Source organism: Eptatretus burgeri, chromosome 15 (genome assembly GCF_056783735.1).
Source record: "Eptatretus burgeri isolate ZD-2024b chromosome 15, Ebu_testis_v1, whole genome shotgun sequence".
Lineage (NCBI taxonomy): Eukaryota > Metazoa > Chordata > Myxini > Myxiniformes > Myxinidae > Eptatretus > Eptatretus burgeri.
In genome coordinates this window covers 18,411,689-18,429,356 of record NC_140975.1, presented here as the reverse complement: position 1 = coordinate 18,429,356, position 17,668 = coordinate 18,411,689, and the positions used below count along the sequence as shown (strand labels likewise).

At 45.3% G+C, this 17,668-nt stretch overlaps 1 protein-coding gene across 3 annotated transcripts; it reads right to left on the bottom strand.

Annotated features, from left to right (window-relative positions):
- Positions 1-841: 841 nt before the first annotated feature.
- LOC147011660 (uncharacterized) lies at positions 842-17,165 on the bottom strand. Of its 3 annotated transcripts, none has more exons than XM_085856790.1 (6): positions 16,819-17,165; positions 16,563-16,673; positions 8,014-8,082; positions 3,712-3,993; positions 3,050-3,171; positions 842-1,395 (listed from the first exon to the last, which is right to left on the bottom strand). In XM_085856790.1, the coding sequence occupies exons 1-6, from the start codon at positions 16,969-16,971 to the stop codon at positions 1,023-1,025; spliced, it is 1,110 nt and encodes a 369-aa protein (XP_085712916.1). In that variant the 5' UTR covers positions 16,972-17,165; the 3' UTR covers positions 842-1,022. The 3 variants fall into 3 exon arrangements, with proteins under 3 accessions (XP_085712916.1, XP_085712915.1, XP_085712917.1); XM_085856789.1 differs by having other exon boundaries at positions 16,527-16,673; positions 16,819-17,144; XM_085856791.1 differs by lacking the exons at positions 8,014-8,082; positions 16,563-16,673; positions 16,819-17,165 and adding an exon at positions 5,893-7,974.
- Between the last annotated feature and the right edge of the window lie 503 nt (positions 17,166-17,668).

Sequence of the window (17,668 nt, the reverse complement as noted above, 5' to 3'; positions counted from 1 at the left end):
AGGCTCGTATGAGAGCTAACACACAACTCACAGCAAGGAGGCATGAGGCAAGAGGCCTTTCCCATTCTTTCCTCCAGGCTTTCAAAACAGATGTTCACCACCACCTCTTATCATCCCCCATCCAAATCCTCGATCTTTTCTACCCCCGATAATCCACCCAAGCCCACTTCCTTCATTTCTCCTGCTTTCCTTCCTGAAAGTCCCTGTAATGTCCATCTTCTCTTCGCCATGTTCCCCGTCCCATCCCCATCCCTCTCCCTTCCACAGTTCATCTTATGTGTCTGTTCCCCACTGTTTTGTCCCTCCCACTCCCGCCCCTCTTGTCTCATGCACCCTTGCTGTGAGTTGTGTGTTCGCTCTCATATGAGCCTCGACAAGGTATACAAAAAAAAAACTATATATATATATATATATATATATATATATATATATATATATATATATATATATATATATAATTATTCCTGTTTATTAAATTAAAATGCGTTTATGATTTGCCTGCCGAACTTGTTTTTTTTTAATCTTGCTTTCTAACTTTTGCAATTGAGTTTCTTTAATTTCAAATTGCATAACTCCAGGTTGATGGCTAATTGTAAAGTATCACTTAGCCAAGTGTGGTAAACAAAGTCGACATCCTGTTTTAGAAACGCAATTGGTGAATCCTAGTCCCACAAAAAAATCACTGCAGGCATAGTGTTTTAAGAGGATGGATTTTTGTTTTTGTGTTTTTTTTAATGTGGAGAAGGAGGAGGAGGAGGAGGAGTAGGAGGAGATGACAACAGAAAGGAAACTGAATCCTGAGATGGACATGTCCGTTTTTTCGTTTCTCGATTATAAATGGTGACGTGGCTCCATGAATTTTTATTGAAGTAAAATTGTTGATACAGAAGAGTTGGTTCTGGACCTAACTTCAACGGCCATAAAAATGGCAAACCAATCACCTATGCGTAAACATGTATTGAATTCCACAAGGCATATGTGATGCTTTTCATTTTGGTTATTCTAATGAAAAAAAACTATCCTTAGTAACAATAGTGATGCACGGCAAAAGACCCCATCTCCTTGTATGTATCGTGCGTAAGCCAGCATTCTTGGAACGGTTCGGTGGCAGCAACAATCGATGCACCCCTCCAGACTGTGAGCATTTGGGTGGATGGAATGCACACAACTGTGCCAGGTGGGACGAGCTGCCCAGCACTAGCAAGATTCTTTAACTCTGATTGTAGACGAGCAATGAGGCCAGGGAGTGATGCGCCACCACCTATCAGGAGTACCTTGTTGGTGAGACTCGGTCGGGTGCCTTGCGGAGCACGGGCCAAGCAGTCCGAAATCATTGCTGAAATACCTGGATCTGACAGGCCTCGAAGCGATGGCTGAAAGAGGAGCTCGGGGCACCTGAAGGGTGGGTAGAGAGGTATGGGGGTGGGCAGAGTAGGTTTATACGACAAAGCCAAACAAAAGGGTATATTTCTGATTTATGAGAATAAAATGTCTTTACGTGGGGGTACTTTTTTCTCAAACACTTTTGGAAAAATTACAAGGGTAAGGAATTTTTTGTTGTTGTTTAGATAGTTAGATATACTTGTTTAGCATCTTCACAAGCATGTACGGTAATTTACAATGGGCTTCTTTAAGTATTTGCATTGACCCACCCATTCTCACCACCTTTTCCATTTCAAAAACTGAACCCCACCAATAATACGTGGATCTTCAGTTTTGTTGTTTTGGAGCAATTCTTTGATACCCATTTCTTTTTATCAATGCATATAATATATATATATATATATATATATATATATATATATATATATATATATATATATATATATATATATATATATATATATATATATATATAATTTACCCACCCTACAGTCAGGTACAGAAAGTTCAACTTTGATTCACTGAAGAATGAATAATCATTGAATCAAATTGATGAAGTAGTATCATGATTACAGGCAATAACCACATACTTGATGGACACCAATGCACTAATTGTGGCCATGAATGGGTGACAGTGTATGAATCACTTGCACACCCAACAATTGTGAGCCTATTTGGTGATCGTGAGATGGAGTGGCTATTTCCATGTACATTGTACGTGTGGCATAAAGGTATGTGACCCTTGGTCAGTAGACCTGCGTAACTATCATGCTGGTACTAAAAGAAACTTGATCCTCCATGCCGTCTTGCTGAAGAGAGGGGTGGAGCTTGCTTTCAAGCAAGCAAGCAAGCAAACTGTATACATCTATTAGAAAGCACTTTGTTCACTAACTTTTAAATTTTTGGCTGATCTTGAGCAAACTTGGCATGCATATTCAAGGACTTCTGTAAGACGGGAGGGGAGGAGGTTCTTCTAATGTGGTGTGGGTGGGATCATAACAATGTTTCCAATTTTTACTGAACGTCATGGTGGTGTGTCGCATAGCTGTAGAAAGGGTCTCTGAACAATGATGATACTAAACGTCGAATGTATGAGATGTGTCGTGATGAAATCCTCGTAATTACGGTAAGGCATAAAGCTGTATCGTACAAAACGAGGTTTTAAAGAGAATAAAAATTGGTGAGGCACCACCTTATTTGTTGAACCTTTTTTTGAGAGGAGCTACAGGAAGTACACTGATGTACATCTCATCCCTAACTCCTCCAACTTCATCCATCCTTCCAAACGCAAGATATATTTTTCAAGTTCCTACTTGATTCTAGCTTCCTCACTTTCAACTTCTCCGCCATCTGCAAGGCCATGTGTTTTCTTAAACTCTTAAAAGCGCATCATCGTGTAAATGCAAAAATAAATCTGTAATGAACCTTTCTGTTGTTGTTTTGCAACCTGAAGACGTTTGATACAAGGAAGATTTTTTTAAAGATGCCTGCTGTATGTTATTTGTTTCGAATTTAAATGAGTATTCGTTTTAGGTTTTCAAAAGTATCATACTTTGGGTTTTTGACAACAACTGTAAGATGGGTAAGGAAATGGAGGCATTTATAATTGGGCACAAACGTTTCCATCGCTTCGAAGAGATTAAGTGTGTGTGTGATGGAGATGCACCAGAATCTTTCGTTGCCCAGTGTGATGACTTTCCCATCTGGAAGTTTGTATTCGATCAATAGGTCCGCCTTTCTCCTCGCCGTCTCAGCTTTCGCATCAAGTGCCACATAACAACACTGTTCCTGCAGAACAGTCACTTTGGTCTCTACCTAAAACATGAAGTCATGTTGATTGTATTATAAATATAAATAAACAATACGAGTTCCCTTACAAGAAAATTCAACACAGAAGGCCATTTGGCCCATTGTGGCATGGGCCATATTAAGGGTTTGTGGGGCCCCAAGGCCATTTTAACTGTAAGAAAAATGGTTTTATTACACTAAACAAGAAAGGGCATTAGGTGTGGGGCCCCTTCAAGCGTGGGACCCTAGCCCATGGCCTAAAGGGTCTATGCCTTAATCCGGCCCTGGCCATTGGGCCGCAAACGGGACAGCACTACAGTACATCAACACAAGACGACTGTTTCCGTAATTATTTCCAATACTCTGTGAAATGGAAATTCGAAAAATTATGGAGTTCAGTAAATCTTCGTTTTACAAACTTGTTTAGTGTCTCGAGAAAGCCCATCTCGTTAACAGAAACCATTTGCTTATGTCCACCATTGTCCAAAACGCTGGGTTTATCCCAATGATTTACCTCGCCCAATATACAATTCCTATTACCTTGATGTTGCGTACAACATGCCACAAGTGAGCTCCAAAATGGTTTCCAGCAGCACTCAGAAGAGTAGCCATGTAGGCGGTAAGATCATAACCTCCGGTGTCGACACGAATTCCAGGGCGAGCAAGTGTCCAACCCTCATGGACTGCTGTGACTCGACTCCCACCATGACCCAGCTCGAGAACAAGACCAGAAATGCACCCGGAAGCATACAAGGCAAGTGTTGGAGCATGGCCGACGAAGAGCGCAGGAACACCAAATTGCTCAAACAACAGCTCGCACACCTTGTTTGTGTTGGGCAGGTAAGGAGCAGAGCAGTGATTAATAATTAGAACAAATAAGCAACAAATTAATTCCCTAACAAATGAATACAGTTAAACAGCATGGGGGGGGGGGGCTATTGCATTTTAGAATGACTGCATGAGAAGTGTGCAATTATTGAAAATTACACATGAGAAATTGCTTGCACTTGTCGGACTTTCGAGATTTTACACAAATTTAACAGGAGGAATGAACCCTGCAATTGTTGCTGTGGCTTTGCGTTCATCATTCCGTCAACTTTGTGTGGTTAAGTTATCCCGTCCCTTTATCTCACCAAGCACAGTGCCACTTCCATTTTGAGAAACGATCCTGTGAACATGACAGTGATGAGTCTCTATTGTTTAGGACAATTGCCGGGAGCAAAACCCCATGAACACAATCAAGGTTGTTAAAAAAAAATCCAATCTCAATAAATAAATAAAAAACGACAGCTGTTGAAGTTTCATTGTGAAGGAAGAACGCACATGCAGCTTCAGCTCTGGGGGGCGTGGGCAGCATATCGGATTTCCCATCTCCAAGGAAGACACGCAGCCATGGTTCCCATGGCACAGTCCCTGGTGATATCCTGGCAACAAGATTGTGTTATTACAGTTGTCGGACCCAGGCCATTTCCCTGGTCCGAATTGATTGCGACAAACCACGACCCAAGTAATCAGGCCGATCCACCGGTTGAGACACTCCAAGTAGGGTCGAGGGCCTATTTGCCACTTTACCGCACTTCGGTGGAACATCCAGTGGGTCGAGCGACGTGCTGGCTTTTCCCTCACACCAGGCACTGAAATGGGGGCATGAGCGCTTTTTCCGCGTCCAGAGTGGGGAATGTTTCGTGTGGGATGGTAATGGTCCCAAAACCCAATCTGTCCTTTAATGGATGATTAACAACCAATGCTGCTCATGATCAGGGCAACTTGAAATACTCCACAGAGACCAAGTGAATTATTGTGTGTATTTATTAAACCAGAGGAGGGAAAAGCAAGGGACACGAGAGTATCTACTTATAATAATACTACTCGTATTTACAAGAAATGCGTGCTCTGGGGTATTGTACGTACGGAAGGTCCTTAACAAAATAAAGCCTTATCGGGCTCCAGGCCCACCACAGTAGAAAGACCAGGGACAAAATACAGGACGATGGAAACCCGCCACAACCCAAACGTGGGTCGCTTGACTGACGCGCGGCTGGAAAGGTGGGAATCGGATGGATGCTTCCGTGGCAACATGTCATGATCTCCGCAGCTCTCCATCCCTGTCTGACTGACTGCTGCAGCAGCCTGAGTGGCACTGGAAAAATGAACTGTCACAGATCAGAGACCAGGAGCCACAAACCAACAGAGAGCAGAAAACCGGAACCAGAACGGCCTCTCCATCTGCATTGGATGTGTGTGAATCCCCCATAACCCTGACAAACATGCGCTCAACCTTTTATGGCTTCCGCAATGCCCCATCCAATCTGCCTCACACAGATTAGCGATTCGGCCGCCAATCACGGCATGTCCCTCCCTTGAGCCTTCTAAATGTTCTGGGAAAATGTCCAGGGCTCACCCTTTGTGCCAATACCCGTGGCTTTACAGCGTTGCGAGGCCGAGTTCCCCATCAAAGCATATTGAAGACAGATTACAAAGGAAAGAATATGAATACTTGGGATTTAAGGGAAAAGCAGTTTTAGACAAACATTAGGGAGGGAAGACGACAGCTTTCCATACAAATGTTGACGCATAATCCTATATCACGATTAAATTACTTCACGCTTACGCTAAACATGCACTATGGAAATAACTATTGCTAAGCTATGCAATCTTAACCCTTAGAAACCATTCCCACAACAGTATTAAGCATGAAACAAGGGGGGAAAAAACACACACCCTTTGAAGCAACGTTGGACCTTGGGTTGGCTGATGTTGCTGAAGCTTACTTTGGAGAGCAAATCTGAAAAGTCGATACCAGTCCATAGATGAGTAGATTGAGAAATTGAACTCGACTGAGGAGAGGGAGAATCGAGGAGAGCACACTGAGCAGGAAGAGATCCGCTGTGATGGCCTAGGCCCTAAAGCAAGGGGCATGAGTGGTGTTGGGACAATGTCCAGGCGAGACTGAGGACCACAGGTGACCTTTCTGCCATGCTGTGGCTATGCTGATCATGAATCTATATTTACACATGACTTTCACTTGTTGCCAGGCATGCAGCATTTCAATACCTTGCGCTGGAGAAATTGAGCTCAACCTCTCCTGTGTTTTTCCTCTTTACCTCTCTGCCTGTCTGGCACTCAGTCCATATCTTCAATCCGATGTACTATACTCTGTGTTACAGACTTGCAGAGCGTTGGTTCTGCCGAGGCGGTTTCTAAGCCAGGGTCATGCTGGGCGGTTTGCCATCACTCTCCCAGCATAGTTAGGGCAGGGATTTCGAACTTGGGCATGGTGACGGCGATAGTTCGCCTACTTTTCACGAAGGACACTGCGGGATCTTTAAAATACACCAAACTAATGTCGGCAGACATGACACCAGTTATTGTCCATCCGAGGGACGAGGGAAGGCACACTCATTGATGAATCGCACTGCCTGTGAAACACTGGGATGACAATTTATAACTGGGCTAGGATTCAAACCCAGGCTAGAAGGCGAAGATGTGAGTGCGCGAAACTCTTATATGGGGGCAGCATGTCAGCCCACAATCGATATCTACAACCTGCCTATTGTGATGAAGAGCGAGATTGAAAGACCAAAACTTCAAAAATCTATTTCCTTTGTGTATATCCACATCGTTTGTGTTTAAAAACTCCATAGTTAATGTGTTTGGTATCCTGGCAAGTGGTACACTTGGCTCCATCGAGGCCATAACACACGCTTCAACAAGATGGTCAATTGGACCGCTGGGCATGTACCGCACCCCCTTTTCCCCCAATTGACTGACACACGTACACACAACACACAGCGATTATACTGAACATAATAACCAATACAGGTAAGTCAAAGGAACCTGATTCGGACCCACCTGAGATATCTTGTCTTATAAGAAACGAATTGGTTTGATTGTAAATGTCATAAGGTTAAATGTGACCCAGAGATGATATTTTTTCATGGATTTTTCGAGTGTGAACTTGTAACTGGAAAGATGTACCTTTAAAGTGAAATTGAACTCGGATTACAACTAGTACGGCACTCGGGAGAGCGCATACCTCCGCCAGGCTGAACAGTTTACGTTTTGTATCCCGCTGATCGGCCAAATCCACATCTGTACCTGAACCAAAATCTAATCGGCTTATTCTTGTCACCCACCCGACTCATCCACCAAGTTTCGTCCAAGTCCATCCACAACGTTTTAAAATATCGTGCTTTCTAACGTTTTTGGCCCCATCTCAATGGTGAAGAATCGCTGAGAAAAGTAAAAACTTCTCGGATCCGGATCTTCACCAAAACAGAATCAATTGGTCCTTGTCACGCACCCAAACCGGTGCACCAAGTTTCATCCGAATCCGTCCATAACTTTTTGAGATATCCTGCTCACAGACAAATAAACAGACAGGGGTGAAAACATAACCTCCGTCCACATTTGGTGGCAGAGGTAGAAAGTGATTTAATTGTTCAAATCATTCCAACGTTGTTCACCTTGTATACCGATGGACGTACTTTATGGAATGTTGTTTTTACAGTGACTTAAGGATCATGGAGAAGCTGGTACATACATCACATTCAGAACAAAGACATTACTGGATATCATTGTACTTTTAAATTAATTACAAGGATTACAATTGACAAGCATATGGAATGTGAATCAAGGTACCATCTGCATCTTGAGCCAGGGGTTCAGATAAGAACACAAGCAAGCCAACCCAAGCAAGAAATGAGGAAATCTTAGGCAGCAAATGACACTTGAATTTCCCAATAATTTCTGCAGAAGGAACCATGTCTTGCCTTTGTCAATTCATGGTAGGCTGTGAATTGTCACGTGCTCTTCATTGTTTTCTATGGATAAATGTCATACCTTTTCTCGGCATGTCGTTGGGTCAAAGGGCGAATCTGTCACAAAGACTGCCTGGTCCTCTGGAGCCATCTAGATAAAATGGGATTGGGAAATATGATGGTGACAAAGAATATGTTTTCACCTTTTTCATACAACACTCCTGAAAATCCTCACTCATGTTAAACGGCAAACAGATCTATTACAAAAACGTGGCGCAAAAACCGATCCCTTTAACTGCAGACCTATCCCCTTACTTCCAATCAGCAAGGTCTCATGGAATCCATCGTCACAGTTCAGATGAAATCCTTCCTTTTCTCCAACAACCTCATCTCAGATCACCAATGTGGTTTCAGACTGGGTCACTCCACCTTGGACGTGCTGCTTCGACTCACCCAACAATGGATGGAGGCCCTTAATGTCAGACATGAGATCAGAGCTATCTCTCGACATATTTCGAGCTTTTCATACAGACTGGCACCCTGCCTTGTTCTCCAAACTCTCCACCGATAGCATCAAAGACCAACTCCACTCTTGGGTTTCTGACTTACTCCAGTCTCGTAACCAACGAGGGCTCTAAATAGAATCCTTTCGTCTTCTCTCTCTATCAAGGCTGGAGTGCCCCAAGGCAGTGTCCTGAGCCCCGCCCTATTCCTGAACTTCATTGACACGATCTCTCTGAGTCTTTGTAAAATCCTCTTTATCTATTTGCTGATGACTCCACCCTCTGCCGTAACATCCCTCATCCTTCAGACAGGCAGGCAGCAGCCTCTTCACTCTCTGCCAACCTTGGAAGAATCACGAGCCGGTTACACACTTGGAATATGTCTTTCAATCCTGACAAATGTCACACTCTCACAATCTCTCTCCAAAAGGACCATCTGGCAACCCCCACCTCTCCCTCCCCCCTCAATCTACTTTCTTAACAACCCTCTTGAAGACGTTCAGTCACTCAAACCTTTGGGTCTTACTGTCAGAACTCTTATCCACCTTCAAGGCCTTCATCCGCAGCTTGATGGAGTACAGCTCTTCCTTCTGGGCTGGTGCCCCAGCCTAACATCTTTCTCAGCTTGACGCCGTGGAAGCCAAGGCCTTTGTGATTTCTTGGAATCACCCATGATGAAGCTGAGTCTATGGGCCTATCACTTCCATATCGCAGACAGGTTAAGGGTCTCTGTCTATTCCACCACCTCCTGTCTGGTCTTGCACCCTCTGGTCTTTCTGTGTGTTGATCCCTCCCCCCAACCCCATGTATCTGCATGGTGAATGCGGTCCCCTAGGCAGTGGTGGCATTAGTCATTTTGAGGCCCCATGCAAAACAGGATGGGGGCCCAGTGGGGGGTCCCTGTCATCATACTAAAATTTCCAATTTGGTGTCTGTCTGTTTCTGCATGTCTGTGGCTGATGCATTTGGTAGTTAATTATCCAAACTCAAGCAAACTTGCCAGGGGGACTAAATGTGCCATAAGATAAGGTTGTAGCTTCTTCATTTACCCCATCCCCCTCCCGGTTTCGGAAGATAGCGCTGACAAAAATTCTCGATGGCTTGTGTAACGAAAATGAAGTTAAATGTTTGATTTTTCAATAATTTTCACCATCTGTTAAGTTATCTTTCACTTTTCTGCACCATTCGGGTAATTCCGTTTCATCTCCAGCTGCAGCTGACAAGATGGCCGAGAGGTATACACACTCACCTCTAAGCTGTCCAGCCTTGGTTGGAATCTCGACCCAGCTACAAACTGTCATTTTGTTGTTTCACAGGCAGGGTGATTCATCAATGTCCCTTGGAGGGACGCTAAACGGACATCCCGTCTGCCAGCATTTGTTCATCGACGTCAAAGATCCAATGGTGTCCTTTGCGAAGAGTTCGCGAGCTATTGCTGGCACCATGAACAAATTCCAAATTCCTGCCATAACCGGCAGAGGGCATTACATCAGCGGCACAGCCACACCCTCAGCCAATGATACTACCCCACAACCTTGTGTGACATATCTATGAAGAAGAATCCTTAGCTGCTCCAACACTCTTCTGATTAAAAAACAAACCACAACGTTCCATTGTGGAATGTGTGGGTTATAACTTCCCACCACCCCTCCCCCACCCCTCCTGATTCATCACGTGACATTTTTGCCCTTGAGTTGGAGTGTTCATTTTGCAATGTGTTTAACACCACTCACAAGTTGATTGTTTTGTTAGCAAAGTGAGACCACCCCCACAACAACCACCACCACCACCACCCTTGGGGCCCAGCTCGAAAGATTGTGTACCGCCATTTGGTCGCATGGGGGCCCATGCTTCCTCGGGGCCCAATGAAATTGCATGGCCCTTACGCCGCCTCCGCCCCGAGGTTTCTGCTTCCATCAACCTCCTTCTAGTAAAACTCCCAAAATCCAGATTTACTGCTCACAGCCACTCATTTGTTCCTCTATTTTTTCCGACCTCGAGAACCAACTTCCACATTCTCTTCAATCGCATTCTTCCCTCCAGATCTTAAAAACAGCTTTTCTCCACCATCTTAGATAAATCCCCGATTCAAAACCATTTCTTTATACTCTGGTTAACCCTCTCCAAGTTTCCAATTTTTCCTTTCTGAAAGTTGTGGCTGTATCCATCTTGTTCACTCCCTGTGACCTCACCTCGCCCTCATTCTTTCCCACATCCCTTATTTCTCAAAGTCTTCCTCTATTTTGTCCCTCATCCATGCTACTGTTTTGTCCTCCCCCAACCCCTACACGCTCCCTTTCTCCTGTTCCTTTTGTTCTGTTAAGTCCTATTCCCTTTTTATGTTCTCGCTCCTCCACGAGCCTTGACATTGTCAGTCCACAAGAATGAAAATATACTACAACAGCGCCAATTATTGTCACCTTCTCGTGGGGTTCTCGTGAACGTCATCAACTCAAGACTTTCATAAATCGGTTGGCAAGCCTTTCATCGGAACGATAGGGAGCTGGAACTTGTAATTTGTTCAGGGTGCCGCTGATAACTTGCTTACGCTTCACGAATACATCGTGGCTTGTTTATATCCGAACATCCACCAGCTAATCCCAGCAGATGGGACACCCAGGTTAACATCCAGCCAAGAGACTGCATTTTGTGAAGCAACGCCATGCTTGCAAAGCACCATTCTGACAGTCTCTAGTCCGGTTGGGCATCCAATATAGACTAGAAACTCACCTTTGAGCCCACTGTGCCCTACAAAAAAAAGTACAATCTATTTTTACCGGCCACATATGGCAAGTCTCCAGGAGCTGTGTTGCTGTTGTTCTTGGGGGTGGATTTTTTTTAAATGTGCACCCATTGGGCAGACAACTGTCAGACTACAGCCACATTGTTTGATTGACTCCAACCACCATGGGGCTGAGACAAAATTGTATGGCTGCCATCTTGGTTTTATGGTGGGCCTAACGCATTAGGCCTGCTGTAGGCCTCTGCTGATGTAATTACATATTGTCTTATACACTGTCCGAGTTTGTTGCGTCAGATTTCTGTGGTGTATTTACAGCCTTGCGTATTGATTGATATGCAGTGTGGAATAAAATTGTTCCTGACCCGCCATTTCCCGTGCTGGTCATGATTACGCCGAGCTCCACTTAATCCGATTGCATACGTAATAAATTGGCGACGAGGATGGGATTTCTTTACTGCTGTAAAGTTATTTGAACTATGCTAAGCTGCTGTGCAAGCCCAAGGCCCATTGAGCTTTGCTGGAACAGCAAAATAACGTTGGGGCCTGGAGCGTCGAAGGCCATGGAACCCGGACCTTGAGTGAGCGCCATTTGTGTGGTGTTTCGAAGATATGGCAGGCTATATCGGTAGCATCGAGCCGTTTGATGAAGGGCGGGAAGACTGGCGAGCATATTCGGAGAGGCTGGAGCAGTATTTTCTGGTGAAAGACGGGTGCCAGCATTTTTTGGCGTAGTTGGCAGCAAAATGTTCGGGCCGCTTCGGAATCTCACTGCGCCGGACAAGCCATGCACAAAGCCTTATGGGAAATTGGTGAAAATTCTCCAGGATCATTTATGCCCAAGTCCCAGCATAATTGCACACTGATTTTGATTCCACAAACGTGATCAGCATGACGGAGAATCGATATGTGATTTTGTTGCCAAGTTGAAAAGGTTGTCTCAGCACTGTGACTTTGGTGACAATCTAAATGACACATTACGAGACAGACCCATCTGTGGATTGACGAGTGAGAGTATTCAGAAGCGCCTGTTGTCGGAAAGTGAGCTTAATTTTCGGAGAGCTGTTGAACTCGCGATTGCCATGGAAACTGCTGCAAAAGACTCTGTGGAGTTACGGAATAAGGGAGGACCTGAGGTCCACAAGATGACGACTAAGCCTGGGACCATGCCTTCCAGGCCGTCTGGTGCCCAGAGTGATGGAAATTACAGGGGGTCTTGTTTCCGATGCGGAAGGAAACACCACCACGATACTTGTTATTTCCGGCACGAGGAGTGTTATAACTGTCACTTGAAGGGTCATGCTGCAAGAAGAGGCTGGAAGCTTGGAAAGAAAATGAACACAAATATACATACTGTGAGTCGTAGCAACAGCAACAGTGACCAGGAAGACTCGCTTGCGGCTAACATTGGAACCAACCATGTCAACAAGCTGGATGTCATTTGGATTCACCTTCAGGTGGCGGGGAGAAATCTACATACGGAGTTGGACACTGGCTTGGCAGTCTTTGTCATTTCAATGTGCAAGTACTCTAAACTGTACAAACATCTGAGACTAAACAACACTACAGCTGTACTTTGTACTTTCACCGGTGAGCAAATTCAATGAAAAGGCAAGCTATGTGTGCTGGTACAATACAATCAGCAATCCTATGTGCTGGATTTATTTGTATGTTGTGGACACTCATGGCCCAGCCTTGTTGGGAAGAGACTGGCTGTGGAAGATCAAGCTCGACTGGCTGAAGCTCATTTGATGACTGGCTGCGGAAGATCAACTCAACCATTTCCAGATCGACTGATGCTCAATTGAAACACTTGCTCAACCAGTACTCTGGGGTCTTCAAGGATGAAATTGGAACTCTGAGAGACACTAAAACAAGGTTGAGCTTAAAGACAAACAGTAAGCCAGTGTTTCACAAGGCTAGATCAGCTCCATATGCATTACATCCAAAAATAGACGCTGAGCTTCAACGATTGGAACAGACAGGTATCATCTCCAAGGTAGAATGGAGTTAATGGGCATCGCCTGTAGTTCCCGTTGTGGAGCGAAATGGAGATATTAAGCTTTGTGGGGATTTCAAAGTATCGATAAATTCCTTATTTCAGGTGGATCAATACCCACTACCATCTGTGGAGGATATACTGGCAACATTGGCAGGAGGAAAGAAGTTCTCCAAGCTTGATTTATGCCAAGCTTATCTTCAGATGGAAATGGAAGAAGACTCCAAGAAGTACCGAACAATCAATACACACAAGGATCTGTACCAGGACAACAGACTGGTGTTTGGAGTTGCATCAGCCCCTGTAGTGTGGCAATGTGCCATGGATCGGATATTGGCAGGAATACCAAAGGTACAATGTCTCATCGATGATGTAATCATCACCAGGAATTCAGACGGAGAACATTTGCAAATTTTGGGACTGGTTTTGCAGAGGCTAAAACAGCACAACCTTCAGGTAAACCCTGAGGTTCAGAGGGTTAAGTAAGACATCTGACAAAGTAAAGGCGATGGCCGAAGCACCAAAGCCTAAAGATGTCCCACAACTTCCCTCCTTTCTCGGATTGGTCAACTATTGTCACCGTTTTCTTCCAAATTAGTCAACACTTCTCCATCCGTTGCACCAGTGACTACATGGACTTGGACAAAGTCTTGTGAGAAGGCATTTACGGAGGTAAAAACATTGATCGCTTCTGATGTAATACACATTATTATCCGAACAGACCTCTACGACTTGCCAGTGATACGTCACCATATGGTCTAGAGAGTGTACTCTCTCATGTCATGGAAGATGGAGAGGAATGACCAATAGCCTTTGCGTCCAGCACATTAACCTCATCAGATAAAAATTACTCGCAGATAGATCAGGAGGCATTGGCTCTTATCTGGGGAGTAAAGAAATTTCACCATTTTGTTTTTGGCAGGACGTTTACCCTTAGTCACAGACCACAAACCCCTGCTATCCATCCTCCACCCTCATAAAAGCATACCAGTGATGACAGCCACACGACTGCAACGATATGCATTGTTTTTAGCTGGACATGACTATAACATTGAATACAGGAGTACGACTGATCACGGTAATGCAGATGCCCTGTCACGGCTTCCACTTGAGATCATCCAGCCATCTGCAGAGGAGGATATTGATGCAGTTGATGTGTTTCACATGTCACAGATTTAATCACTTCCAGTCACAAGTGATGAGATCAGACGGGAAACACAACGTGACATGGAGTTGTCTCGAGTGTTCGAGTCTGTCACTCAGGGTTGGTCTCCAGAGGCACAACAGATTCAACCTTTCTCCAACCGGAAGGATGAACTGTCAGCCCATTGTGGCTGTCTGTTGTGGGGCACATGCGTAATTGTACCCCAATCATTGCACAGTCGTGTGCTGGGACAGCTACATGAAGGACACATTGGGGTAGTAAAGATGAAGGTGTTAGCACATAGCTACGTATGGTGGCCCTCAATTGATAAGAACATCGAACATATAGCTAAGTGCCGTGATGGGTGTCAGCTACATCAGAACATGCCACAGGTGTCACCTTTGCATCCATGGGAGTGGCCCTCAGCCCTGTGGCGGAGGATACACGTGGATTATGTTGGGCCGTTTCTTGACACTGTTTCTGGTGGTGGTTTATGCACATTCCAAATGGCCAGAAATTTATGTCATGAAGTCAACTATGTCACAACAGACAATCACCAAACTGCATGAGATTTTTGCCAGGAATGACGTACTTGAAGAGCTAGTGTCTGATAATGATCCTCAGTTCGCATCGGATGAATTTAACCTCTTCATGAAACGAAATGGAATTAAACACATTTGGTCTGCTCCTCACCATCCAGCCACGAATGGGCTGGCTGAACATTTTGTCCAAACTTTCAAACAGGCTTTTAGCTCTGTAAGGGAAGAGGACGGCATCAATGAGGCAAAGTTAGCCCGTTTCCTGATATCCTACCGGAACGCTCCTCATGCAACAACCAGAGAGAGTCCTGAAAAGATGTTTCTTGGCAGACCACTGCGTACTATATTGGATGCTGTTAAACCTGATATCAGAAAAAGGGTCAACGATAGACATTGACAGCCTTGGTGGAGGTAAAGGCAACATGCATGAATTTCTGGTAGGACAGCCTGTTCTTGTGCGCAACTACCGTCAGGACCACAAGTTGGTAACTGGTGCTGTAAGGATGAGACGGGGTCCCTTAAATTATGATTTTGCAGTTGGACCCTGCATTTGGAAACAGCGTGTGGACAAAATGCGGGATACCGGGCTGAGCTGTGAAGCTCACCCTTTTCAATCAGAAGATCCTCCTGTAAGAATGGAGTTAGAGGGGTCGGGGTCAACTGAGAGGATACCTGCACCAGCGGAAGCGGTTCCCACTGAGCCGGCATCAACAGATGCTGCATCTCAACCAACCGAGATCACTCGGTGGACAAGGCGGTATCCGCAGAGACACCACGAGGCCCCAAAGAGATCGGATCTTTAAAATTATTCAGTTATGGGGCAGAATAATCCCCTCATAATCTCGAGCCTCATAATCTCCACTCCACGGTACATTTCAGTTACCTGCTGCAGGTGATGGATTGCAGTGTTCTATTGTTATGATTGCTCTTGTAATATCTTTGATTATGCTATTTCTAGGGTTCATCAAATTAGTAAAATGTTCATTTATTGTTGTGTGGGTTGACTTCTTGGTGTGGGATGAGATCGAGAAGGGAGGAAATGTGGTGGTGTATTTACAGCCTTGCGTATTGATATGCAGTGTGGAATAAAGTAGTTCCTGGCCCGCCTCTTGTCATGTCTTTGATTACGCTATTTTCTAGAGTTCATCGAATTAGTAAAATGTTCATTTATTGTTGTGTGGGTTGACTTCTTGGTGTGGGATTAGATCGAGAAGGGAGGAAATGTGGTGGTGTATTTACAGCCTTGCGTATTGATATGCAGTGTGGAATAAAATAGTTCCTGGCCCGCCATTTCCGGTGCCTGTCACGGTAATACGACGAGCTCCACTTAAAATCCTATTGCATGTGGAATAATTTCCATTGGCTTCGTTTGGATCGAGTGTCAATCACGATGAAGGACCCCGAAAAAAATGTAATCATATGTCGAAAAATAGAAGGGTTCTGATCTCGTTGCTGACGAATCGGCTCGTTCTGATCTAACCATGGCGGCGGTTGCCATGGAAACGACGAGAGGCGTGGAGTTAATCTTTCAATGACGCGGGAAATGTGCGTTTCCCAAATCCCAATCGTCCCGTTCGAGGATTTTGAAGGTGATGCTCTATGCACACAGAGAGAAAGGTGTTTGTTTTTCATGCGATTCAAACAAGTCGGAATGATTACACATTTGCAACCTTGAGTTGTTTGTAGAACACGTGATGCCACAACACCTCCAGAGCTTGCCAATCGGTGGTGACGCCTCGCCAGCTCGGCGAACGTACAGTCCCCGCACGTCCCAACCGATGTCCTTGGGCCGCGGCAGCTTGGCCAACCACGAAATGCTGTCAAGGAAATAAAAATGACAATATGTCATGTCCATATCGTCCAGGGTGTCTTGAAACCTGCGGGGAATGGCTTCGCAGCATTAGTAACCGGGCAGTCATAGATCAGGGGGATCAGGGGGATCAGGCAGGTTTGTCATCTCACTTGATCATTGCCGCCATTTTCGTGCTGACGTCGTGCTGCGGCCACCAGTGCCGGGATGCAACAACGAGGATTCTCCTCTCCAGCCAGGCCTGCTCGGCAGCACGCAGATCCCGAGTCGACAATCACTGCGGCTCTGTTCTTAAACTCCTCCATTGGTCCCGAAAACAGACGGTGGAGTGCTCATTGGTTAACACGATGTGTACAATGTCGGGAGAGTCGGGTGTCGGCAAGAAGAGCGTTAATCCGCTGAATTCACGTGACCAACAGTTTGCTGCTTCTCATCGGTTGCTCGGGTTTCAATGAGGTTTCGCCGAAATTTCCTCCCAAGTCCCAACGATGGACGATTAGCGCCGCTCCCGGCACTCGTGATCGAAGCTGTCCTCTCCGACATGTATGGCAAAGAGTGATGATGATGGAGGCTGGTCATGAATCTGGTGGTCGCCAACAATGGTCGTAATTGTGGTGGCCGGTGTTTATGGTGAGTCGTGATGCTGGTGGCCGGTGGGAGCTGGTCGGGAAGGTGGTGTTCGTGGGGTGTGGTCGTGATGGGTGTTGTTTCGTATGCAGCCTCTGGCTGCTGGTTGCATCCTTTTCTGGAATCGTGGCTGTGCTGCTGATGCAGTGCCCCCAATTACCAGTAAGCTGGTACTCATTTTGCTGACCTCGGAAGGATGACAGACTGAGTCAACCCACCTGGTGTTAATTCAGTGGTAGAAGCAGGGCCGTGAACTCGAGACCCTAAAATCTTAAGCCAGCCACATTAACGGTAAAGCCAAAACCATGCTTGTTATGAAGGTGATGGTGCAGTGGTGGTTCTGCAGGTCATCGTGATGGTGATGCTGATGGAATA

Excerpts from the sequence above, each read along its gene's own strand:
- LOC147011660 (XM_085856789.1), bottom strand. The coding sequence starts at position 16,971 with ATGGAGGAGTTTAAGAACAGAGCCGCAGTGATTGTCGACTCGGGATCT. Across the intron at positions 8,083-16,526 it reads TGTTCTACAAACAACTCAAG|ATGGCTCCAGAGGACCAGGC; the intron begins GTTGCAAATGTG and ends CATTTTATCTAG. Across the intron at positions 1,396-3,049 it reads CTGGGCAACGAAAGATTCTG|GTGCCCCGAGCTCCTCTTTC; the intron begins GTGCATCTCCAT and ends CCCACCCTTCAG.